The sequence below is a fragment of the Ranitomeya imitator genome, chromosome 1 (assembly GCF_032444005.1).
Source record: "Ranitomeya imitator isolate aRanImi1 chromosome 1, aRanImi1.pri, whole genome shotgun sequence".
In the NCBI taxonomy this organism is placed as follows: Eukaryota; Metazoa; Chordata; class Amphibia; order Anura; family Dendrobatidae; genus Ranitomeya; species Ranitomeya imitator.
Genome location: NC_091282.1, coordinates 35,104,325 through 35,115,964, shown reverse-complemented (window position 1 = coordinate 35,115,964; position 11,640 = coordinate 35,104,325). Strand labels below are relative to the sequence as shown.

At 40.4% G+C, this 11,640-nt stretch overlaps 1 protein-coding gene across 2 annotated transcripts in view; it reads right to left on the bottom strand.

The window, feature by feature from the left end:
* Nucleotides 1-432: 432 nt before the first annotated feature.
* The window catches only part of AGXT2 (alanine--glyoxylate aminotransferase 2), a 33,380-nt gene continuing 22,172 nt past the window's right edge, over nt 433-11,640 (bottom strand). Inside the window, exons 9-14 of one of the 2 annotated variants that reach the window (XM_069745341.1) lie at nt 8,002-8,094; nt 7,256-7,388; nt 5,880-5,968; nt 4,590-4,739; nt 3,738-3,836; nt 433-855 (exon numbers count right to left, since the gene is read on the bottom strand). In XM_069745341.1, coding sequence (XP_069601442.1) covers nt 748-855; nt 3,738-3,836; nt 4,590-4,739; nt 5,880-5,968; nt 7,256-7,388; nt 8,002-8,094 — 672 coding nt within the window. In that variant the 3' untranslated portion in view covers nt 433-747. The remainder of the gene's footprint in view (nt 856-3,737; nt 3,837-4,589; nt 4,740-5,879; nt 5,969-7,255; nt 7,389-8,001; nt 8,095-11,640) is intronic. The other variant, XM_069745342.1, reaches the window with a different exon arrangement.

Here is an 11,640-nt window from a genome sequence, read left to right as displayed (position 1 = left end):
CTGATCATGAAGCCAGCTTTTTTTTTTGCGCTTCATAATTTTGCGTATATATATATATAAAATTATTAGGGAATTTTTCTTCATTCCTGTAAAAAAAAAAAAAAAGTATCTTCCAAACTGTGGATTTTCAAAAGGCTTGATATCAGGACGTACTCGCTTGGAGTCCAGATGATGGCAGTGACAGGGTCGCCCCTGTGTCTCCTTCACTTTGGGGAGGAGCTGCAAAAAGGAGATTGATTTAATAAGGGGAGGAGGAGGAGACGGGCGCTGACCCATCACTGCCATCATCTGTCCTCCAAATATGTACAATCTGCAAACCGTTTAAAAAAAAAAAAAAAAAAAAAGTGATTACATGTAACTGATTTCCAAATTCCTGCTTTTCCTCATAGTAATGACTACATCCCCAATACAAGTAATTTGCAAAGTTTCATAACTTTCCATACTGGCTGCATTTATTAAAAAAAAAAGTTCAGTGACTCTTTAGTGTCTAGTCCTAGAGCAGCCGCCTCACCGCCTGTAATAAATAAGGTGTAATTCCATCTTCATCTTACATTGAAGGAAGTTTTCTGTGTCTCTATGGAAAGGCGCAGAAGAGTTTGAACAAGATTTATTAGCAGAGTAATTAACGCTGCAGACAATCCGCTTGTGCTGGGGTTGGCCGCATATATTAGTGTCTAATAATAAAAAAAAAAGTCCTAATTTTTTTTCCCCTGCAGTGAATATTGTACAGATTCATTGTGCACAGTCTCATCTGGCCGCTGTGTCCAGGTATTTGTTTATTGCAGCCTCTAACACCGACACCGCAAAATCCGCGTCTTCCTTTGTGAGGCACATTGGAGGTTTGATACGGAATGTCTGTTGTAAAAAAAAATAAAAAAAAAATTTTTTAAATAATTGTAAAATATACTGTTATATATGTACAGTAGAGAGCACAGCATTCACAATAGGTGATATCACAGCTCACCTCCTCCTGTACAATGACTGATAACACGTCTATATACAGTAGATAACACAGGATCCACCATTCACAATAGGTGATATCACAGCTCACCTCCTCCTGTACAATGACTGATAACACCTCTATATACAGTAGATAACACAGGATCCACCATTCACAATAGGTGATATCACAGCTCACCTCCTCCTGTACAATGACTGATAACACGTCTATATACAGTAGATAACACAGGATCCACCATTCACAATAGGTGATGTCACAGCTCACCTCCTCCTGTACAATGACTGATAACACGTCTATATACAGTAGATAACACAGGATCCACCATTCACAATAGGTGATATCACAGCTCACCTCCTCCTGTACAATGACTGATAACATGTCTATATACAGTAGATAGCACAGGATCCACCATTCACAATAGGTGATGTCACAGCTCACCTCCTCCTCTTATACAATGACTGATAACACCTCTATATACAGTAGATAACACAAGATCCACCATTCACAATAGGTGATGTCACAGCTCACCTCCTCCTCCTGTACAATTACTGATAACACCTCTATATACAGTAGATAACACAAGATCCACCATTCACAATAGGTGATATCACAGCTCACCTCCTCCTCCTCCTGTACAATGACTGATAACACGTCTATATACAGTAGATAACACAGGATCCACCATTCACAATAGGTGATATCACAGCTCACCTCCTCCTGTACAATGACTGATAACACGTCTTTATACAGTGGATAACACAGGATCCACCATTCACAATAAATGATGTCACAGCTCACCTCCTCCTGTACAATGACTGATAACACCTCTATATACAGTAGATAACACAGGAACCACCATTCACAATAGGTGATGTCGCAGCTCACCTCCTCCTCCTGTACAATGACTGATAACACCTCTATATACAGTAGATAACTTAGAACAAAAATCAAAACAAATATAACAAGATACCCAGGCTGAGAGGGGCTATGGCCCTGCTCCCTACGTAAATGCATATGTGCAGCCAAATATGGTAAAGGGTGTACTACTCCCAGAACGTGTTAATAACTAGAGAACATGGAGTACAATAAACACCAACAGATTGAAAAGATAAAACAATCATTTTATTAATGCACTTAAAATGTACAATACCAGCCCGATTAAAGGGCAAAATACAAAAAAGAGGATAAATACAAGGAACCTGCTAGCACAGCAGGCTATCCCCTTCTTGAAGAAGCACTTACGCGAAACGCGCGTCAAGGGGTCACAGCAGGAGGACCTAGGACACTATCGATTATGGGTGAGTGATGGCATCCTATTGGGGCTTACAGGGAGTTTGGGGATTCCATTTTTTATGGTAGCATCTATAGGAGTCTACGTGTAGAACCTGGATGTTAGATCCATTTGGATTATACTTTTTCTCCCCCTCCCCTGTTTCAGGATTTGCTGTACCTATCCATGTATATGCTGCACTATTGGTCCAGATAGCCTGCTGTGCTAGCAGGTTCCTTGTATTTTTCCTCTTTTTTGTATTTTGCCCTTTAATCGGGCTGGTATTGTACATTTTAAGTGCATTAATAAAATGATTGTTTTATCTTTTCAATCTGTTGGTGTTTATTGTACTCCATGTCCTCTAGTTCTTTATACAGTAGATAACACAGGAGCCACCATTCACAATAGGTGATGTCACAGCTCACCTCCTCCTCCTGTACAATGACTGATAACTCCTATATACAGTAGATAACACAGGATCCACCATTCACAATAGGTGATATCACAGCTCACCTCCTCCTGTACAATGACTGATAACACCTCTATATACAGTAGATAACACAGGATCCACCATTCACAATAGGTGATGTCACAGCTCACCTCCTCCCCCTCCTGTATGATGACTGATAACCCCTCTATATACAGTAGATAACACAGGATCCACCATTCACAATAGGTGATATCACAGCTCACCTCCTCCCCCTCCTGTATGATGACTGATAACCCCTCTATATACAGTAGATAACACAGGATCCACCATTCACAATAGGTGATGTCACAGCTCACCTCCTCCTCCTGTACAATGACTAATAACACCACTATATACAGTAGATAACACAGGATCCACCATACACAATAGGTGATATCACAGCTCACCTCCCTCTCCTGTACAATGACTGATAACACCTCTATATACAGTAGATAACACAGGATCCACCATTCACAATAGGTGATGTCACAGCTCACCTCCTCCTCCTGTACAATGACTGATAACACCACAATATTCAGTAGATAACACAGGATCCACCATTCACAATAGGTGATGTCACAGCTCACCTCCTCCTCCTGTACAATGACTGATAACACCACAATATACAGTAGATAACACAGGATCCACCACTCACAATAGGTGATGTCACAGCTCACCTCCTCCTCCTGTACAATGAGTAACACCTATATATACAGTAGATAACACAGGATCCACCATTCACAATTGGTGATATCACAGCTCACCTCCTCCTCCTGTATAATGACTGATAACACCCCTATATAGAGTGGATAACACAGGATCCACCTTTCACAATAGGTGATATCACAGCTCACCTTCTCCTTTTTACCATCCCCCCCAGGGGAAGGGGTGCATCCAGGGGTCCAGGGGAAGGAAGATATTTGTGTCCCTTTCCACTCCGATGGTAGTGATGGAAGCAGCCGGGGTCTGGGGTGAGACCCCCTTATCGGACGGCGATTGCAGATTTTCCTCATGAGAGGCGATTAGAGGTAACTTACGTTATTGTACAGTCCTCCTTTCCCGCACAGCACCCCGAGGTGGCGGCAGTGCTCCCAGATCACGTTCAGCTCCTGTGCAGGGAGCGGACGCCGGGTTTTCTGGAGAAGTAAAAGTTTAAAAACTAATAATATTAAACAATTAACAGGAACTGTCTGGTTTAATAGAAGGGGGTCCACATTCCTAGGCTGCCATCTATCGGCCTGAAGAGCTATAGAAATACTCTCTCTGGAGGACCCATCATTAAAGGGATTTTTTTTTACTTTAATGCACATGTATTTGGGGGTAAAAATCATTTTTGCAGTTGAGTTCCATTAAAAACGTTGCACCATTTCCCGTCTGTCGCCTCTTTTTTTGCACTTTCTATTGCTGGCTGCAGAATGAGTCAATTGAGGATCTGTCAGTGAGCTCATTCTCACAGAGTTGTTAACTCTTTTGTGTCTTTCTCTGCTCCTCTTGGCCGATTTATGATTAAAAACTACTAGTTGAATGTGCCAGGAAATAAAGTCAAATTTTGCTAAACTTGTAATGAAACATTATTTAGCAAAAATTATTTTTAGCCCCAAATACATGCACTTAAAAAAAAAAAAGGCTCCAAAAATGGCTCTCCTTTTTAAAAATTTGATCTCAACTGTGTAATGCTTAATTTCACCTGTAGGGGCACTGCAGGCAAATGAAACACTTGTTCTCTCATTGATTATAGATTTTAGTGGCATATCATAGGAATATGCAAAAATAATCACCCAAAGTGGGGGACCCCTCTAGTTTTGAATAGTACCCTACAACGTGAAAAGAATGGAAATAAAAATCCCCATCTAGAGCAGTGACCTACAGCGTGACCTCACGGTTCGTACCTTATCCGTCACCATCTCCATCCCGATCATTAACCCTTTTCCGCGAACATCTCCAACTATTTCAAACTTATCCCGAAGTTTGGAAAGTTTCAGCAACAGATAGGTCCCCACCGTCTTACAGTTGTCCTGTAGACCATCCTCTTCAATCACCTACGGAGAGGGGGAAGGGAACATATTAAATGCCCTAAGACTACTCTAGTCAGTGACACAAACATGCCCCATGTCAGCCCCTCATAGAAAGCAGTCCATTGATATCAATAAAGCCCCTAGTGGTCGTTGTAAGGACATGCATGACGAAAAAAATCGAGAACACCAGGGATGATTTTCCTAATACAGTTATTCACAAAAGTTATGGATTTTCCGATAAATGGTTGATTTAGGGACAATCTTACAAGTGGCAATGTCATTGCCTGTAAAGCCCTTTTGATGCAAAGCAATGGTGACTGCACGTTTCCTTGGAGGTAACAAGAAAACAATGATTTGAAGCACCTGCCCAAGGTTTGCTCTTATAATCCAATCATCCTGACACAGTGATATCAGCTGCCTTGTCCTTGTTAATACTTTCTCCGGGGCTAAGGAGAAGATCACTGAAATGATGTAAGTGGATAATTTTTGGGCACGGCTGAAATTCAGTGGAAATGCGGTTTTCATGATGAAGGTAAGTTCCTTGGTAAGGAATGACTTCCGTGTAAGTGCCCAAACTTTCCCAAAGACACTGCTTCCTGCCTGGTGCTGTAATCGTTCGTCATTTCTGCTGATGTGATCTGACTACATGGGGTTTGTAGTCTGTTACCGGGCAGATTACTGAGTGCTGCGCCCAGCTGGTCTTTGGCACTGCCATGAGAATGAATGGAGTGGATCTGTGCATGATCAACCAACCATCTGTTGAAGAGCCCTGGTTCTCGGGATGGGTGGGGGGTTCCAGCTGTCAGACCCCCATGGATAATTGAGGGATAACTCCCAAACTTGAGAATACCCCTTTAAAAATGGTCTTTCATCGCTACATGCCTAGGAGACCCACTTAATATATACATTGTAATAAAAAAGTAACCCTAATAAAACTAAAAAAAAAATTAAAGATGTAATGGGATATAAAAAGTGAAAAAAAAAACTAAAATATAAAGATATCTAAAGTGAAAAATAAAATCATTTTTCGTATAAATAAAACAAAAAAAAAATTTTGTATTTAGGAAAATTGTTATTAAAAATATGGTTTAATAGCATCTAAAATCCCTAAAAAAAGCAGAGGGATTGTGAGAAGTAATGGGGGGGGGGACACTTTATTCTTACATCGAGGACTGCCGAGCCGATCGCGCACGCCACCGGATTCCCCCCGAAAGTGTTGAAATGCAGAGAACGAGTCAAGGAGGCGGCGATCTCTGAAATAAATACCATATGTTGTGCTCAAAAATTACGAAAAAAATCCAAGTGCAATGAAATGGTGCAAAAAACAAACAAAAAACCCCAAACCTTTGTATGTTTGATTTGTTTTGTTTCATTGCTCTCATTGTATGATGAAAATGACCCGGTAACACAATTCTCCGGGTCACTACAATTACTACGATGCCAAACTTGTGCATTTATTTTTTTAATTTTAATGGTTCAAAAAAATTCTGAACTTTGTTAAAAAATGAATAAATATAAATTTGATTTCTGACATTTCCTAAGGCCCGGAACTTTTTGGGATACAGAACACTTTTTATTTCATTTATTTTTAGAAGGGGCAGCGACGAAAAAAAACATCAATTTTTGTTGTTTCTATTTCTATTTTTGCTTTTTACCACATTTACTTTCTGGATTAAACAATTTTATACTTTCATGGATGGAACAATAACAAATATGTTTATTTCTTTATTTTATACATTTCTTTATTCTTTTTATTTAGGAAAAGGGAGTGGTTGAAATTTTTTATTATTATTCTTTTACTTATAATTATTAGTTATCTATTACATTTTTTTTTCTTAATTTTTGATTCCTTATTTACTCATTTTTTGTTAATTTTTGCTTTATTTTTTATTGGATTGTTTGTGTTAATCTTTGCTACATTTTTACAGATTTTTTGTGTCAATTTTTACAAAATTTTATTGTTAATTTTTGCTTCATTTTTTATTGAATTATTTTTGCTTTATTTTTTATTGAATTATTTTTGCTTCTTTTTTTATTGAATTATTTTTGTTTCATTTTTTACTTAATTATTTTTGGTAATTATTGCTTCAGTTTTTAGAGTTTTTTTTGTTAACTTTTGCTTTTTGTTTTAAGCCTTCATCTTTTGAGCGTGAGCCTGCGCTTGTTTGATCACTTTTACTATGTACTACAATACCGCAGCATTTAGTAATATTACTGAACTCCTATGAAGCTCAGCTCCTGTTAGCGGTAGGTGCAGGCTGTACAGCACTGCAGGCACTCGCCCTTAACTTCTGCGACCGCTCCTTACACCCGCATTTGATGTGTCACTGTACTTGTACTTCACATGTCAGGAAGGAGTTCAGGAAGCATTTTGAGAATTCTGCATATTATTTTGGCACTATGTGGCAGTATTATGTGGCCCCGAATTGTGAGAAAAACTCTAAAAAGTTATCTTTTGGCCCCTCTGTGGCTAGGTCCCTAGTGCAACTGCTACCTGCACCCACCAATAGGGGGCAACAATGATGTAATCTGTCACTTACCTTCTGTTGTCACAACGGCGCCCATCGGAAATCCATTACCAATTCCCTTTGCCATGGTCACAATATCTGGCATGACTTCATGACCCTGAAATCCCCAATAATGGCTTCCTGTTCTTCCAAAACCAGTCTGGACCTATGGGTAAAACAGAAGGAACCAAAACGTATGCTCTGAATTATTTAGCAGTGTATGGTGGTATTATTTGTGCATTATGTGCATTGTGTGGGAGAAATATTGAGATTCTGCATATTATATCTATGCCCTGTATGGTTTGTATTATATGGCTTTTATTATCTTATGGCGGCCTTATACAGATTTTATTATATTGGCACTATAGGGATGTCTTAAACAGCTTTTATAATATTGGCCCCTCTAGTACAGTCTTATACAGTTTTTTTATTATCTTGGCACTTTAGGACGGTCTTATATGGCTTTTATTATATTGGCGCTATAGGATGGTCTTATACAGCTTTTATTATATTGGTGCTATAGGAGTGCGCCACAATTTTTTTTCCCTGGTGGATTTCACCACCCTTCTTCCAATAGAATAGAGCTATGATCTGTGACTACAGCTGAGGTTACAGCGCCAACCAAGAGTCTAAAGTAATCTAAGACACGCCTACTGCCTCCTCATTGGTTCAGGCAGCTGCTCTTTCTCTCCTGTCTGCAGCTCGTTCTCTTCTGATTGGCTGCTGTTTATAAGCAGGAGCTCCACACAGAGAGCTGATCTCTACAAATAGACACTTACCTCATCCGCTATACATAGCCCTCCTCGCTCTCGGACAAGCTCGTAGGCCTCTTTTAAAAATCCTTTGGGATACTGAACGGCTCCTCCGACCCCCTGGAAGAAAAGGAAATAATAATACTGCAAGAAACAGAAACACCATGACATCTTCACCCCATATCTTTATTAGAGGAATCCTCTTTTTTTTTCTCCTTCTGGACAGATTTATTCTCCAAATTGTCAATTCACAAGTATTCTTCAGTGAATGAAGACTTTCCTACTACTCTGATAGGAGATGCAGTTGGTGCTTATCAGATTCTATGGAGAGGGGGAGGAGCTAGAATCAGACACGGACATTCTACTGCAAGTTCTGAAGCGACAGTTACATTTTAAATCTATGGTGTAAAAAAAAAATGTAACTGTCATTTCAGGAGAACTTGCAACAGAATCTGTGTGTTCCTCTAGCTCCTCCCTAGAATGTCTGTGTGTTCCTCTAGCTCCTCCCTAGAATGTCTGTGTCTTCCTCTCGCTCCTCCCTAGAATGTCTATGTTTCTCTAGCTCCTCCCTAGGATGTCTGTGTTCCTCTAGCTCCTCCCTAGAATTTCTATGTTTCTCTAGCTCCACCCTAGAATGTCTGTGTTCCTCTAGCTCCTCCCTAGGATGTCTGTGTTCCTCTAGCTCCTCCCTAGAATGTCTGTGTGTTCCTCTAGCCCCTCCCTAGAATGTATGTGTTCCTCTAGCTTCTCCCTAGAATTTCTATGTTTCTCTAGCTCCTCCTAGAATGTCTGTGTTCCTCTAGCTCCTCCCTAGAATGTCTGTGTTCCTCTAGCTTCTCCCTAGAATGTCTGTGTTCCTCTAGCTCCTCCCTAGAATGTCTGTGTTCCTCTAGCTCCTCCCTAGAATGTCTGTGTGTTTCTCTAGCTCCTCCCTAGAATGTCTGTGTTCCTCTAGCTCCTCCCTAGGATGTCTGTGTTCCTCTAGCCCCTCCCTAGAATGTATGTGTTCCTCTAGCTCCTCCCTAGAATATCTGTGTGTTCCTCTAGCTCCTCCCTAGAATGTCTGTGTGTTTCTCTAGCTCCTCCCTAGAATGTCTGTGTTCCTCTAGCTCCTCCCTAGAATGTCTGTGTTCCTCTAGCTCCTCCCTAGAATGTCTGTGTGTTTCTCTAGCTCCTCCCTAGAATGTCTGTGTTCCTCTAGCTCCTCCCTAGGATGTCTGTGTTCCTCTAGCCCCTCCCTAGAATGTATGTGTTCCTCTAGCTCCTCCCTAGAATATCTGTGTGTTCCTCTAGCTCCTCCCTAGAATGTCTGTGTGTTTCTCTAGCTCCTCCCTAGAATGTCTGTGTTCCTCTAGCTCCTCCCTAGAATGTCTGTGTTCCTCTAGCTCCTCCCTAGAATGTCTGTGTGTTTCTCTAGCTCCTCCCTAGAATGTCTGTGTTCCTCTAGCTCCTCCCTAGGATGTCTGTGTTCCTCTAGCCCCTCCCTAGAATGTATGTGTTCCTCTAGCTCCTCCCTAGAATATCTGTGTGTTCCTCTAGCTCCTCCCTAGAATGTCTGTGTGTTTCTCTAGCTCCTCCCTAGAATGTCTGTGTTCCTCTAGCTCCTCCCTAGGATGTCTGTGTTCCTCTAGCCCCTCCCTAGAATGTATGTGTTCCTCTAGCTCCTCCCTAGAATGTCTGTGTTCCTCTAGCTCCTCCCTAGAATGTCTGTGTTCCTCTAGCTCCTCCCCCTCCATAGATTTTTATAAGCACCAACTGTCACCTCCTATCTCAGTAATGGGAAAGTCTATATTCGCTGAAAACAGATTTCTACCCATGAATCGAGAATCTTGAGAATGACAGACCAGTCCAGGAGGAGACAGAAGCAGATTTATCTCATAAGATATATTGCAAAGTTTCTTTTTTTTCCTTGTGCATTTTTAATTTATGAAATAAAAATTAAAACAACGTTTAGTTTTAAAAAACTACGGGAATGTCTTTTGTTTCTGCTTCATCTCCAAGTTTAGATTTAATGAAAAATATTACTGTATACTAATGAACCACCTGCGCTCATGAACCAAGTGGAATGCAGAGGCTTAGACAGAACCACTGGCGTACAGTTAAGTACAGTAAGTATAAGAGGCCAAAGAGTGAATAGTATACTGGAAGTCTCCTATTACGGTGACATGAGGATATGTCCACTATGGACCGACAGCAATGGAGTGCCTGCAATGAGTGTAACATCCACTTACTGGTATAGAAGGTCCGAGTGGCTGTGGAGAGCAGTGGGGGTCCCAGACTAACGTCGGCTGATGTGCTGGGCTGCAATATGAGATGGACGTAGAGTCCTGGGACCGGCTGTTTTCAGAACAGGCGCTGAACGCTGGGGCGTCTGGATAGGTAAGAACCGCCGACTCCTGGCGTGCCCCGGCCGGAAGCAACGCCGGAGCGATAGCGGTGTGTGGAGGGGGCGTGGCTAGGATCGTGACGTCACGGATAGGGCGGGCTTGGCAACAGGGGGAACCAATCCAACGCGTTTCGAAGGAGGTACTCCTTCTTCGTCAGGGCTGGAGTTCCCTGAAAGATCCGTCCTAATATAGCCTCCGCCCCCCCTTTAGTTCAGACCTGCCCCTATGGGTGCCGGACAGTACCATCTACATGCTGAGATAAGGCCTCATAATAATGGAACGTTCTAAAGTGAATGTGTGAATGGGGACATATGTAAATCTAAAATACAGGAACACTAAAAGGTGATGAGTATCCTGGTGATAATACCTAAGTGGTGTGTGTATGTAACCATAAAGAAAAGAGGGGGGGGGAAAAGGGGGGGAGGAAAAAAATAATAAAATAAAAATAAAAAATAAATTTTTTTATAATAAATGAAAAATAATGAATACAAATAAAAATAATAATAATAAAAATAAATAAAAGAGGAAAAAAAGGGGGATTAGAGGAAGGGAGGAAAGGTTATAAATGTGCAAAAGTTAAAACCACTGTTTAATAGTCCTTTATTAAAATTACGCTATATGATTAAAAGGCCAGATAGGTATATATTAATTCTAAACCAGGTAAAGACCTATAGTTAAATGGGTCTATATTAATATATAAAATATAGTTCCTAGTTCCTATATTTTATATATTAATATAGACCCATTTAACTATAGGTCTTTACCTGGTTTAGAATTAATATATACCTATCTGGCCTTTTAATCATATAGCGTAATTTTAATAAAGGACTATTAAACAGTGGTTTTAACTTTTGCACATTTATAACCTTTCCTCCCTTCCTCTAATCCCCCTTTTTTTCCTCTTTTATTTATTTTTATTATTATTATTTTTATTTTTATTCATTATTTTTCATTTATTATAAAAAAATTTATTTTTTATTTTTATTTTATTATTTTTTTCCTCCACCCCTTTTCCCCCCCCCTCTTTTCTTTATGGTTACATACACACACCACTTAGGTATTATCACCAGGATACTCATCACCTTTTAGTGTTCCTGTATTTTAGATTTACATATGTCCCCATTCACACATTCACTTTAGAACGTTCCATTATTATGAGGCCTTATCTCAGCATGTAGATGGTACTGTCCGGCACCCATAGGGGCAGGTCTGAACTAAAGGGGGGGCGGAGGCTATATTAGGACGGATCTTTCAGGGAACTCCAGCCCTGACGAAGAAG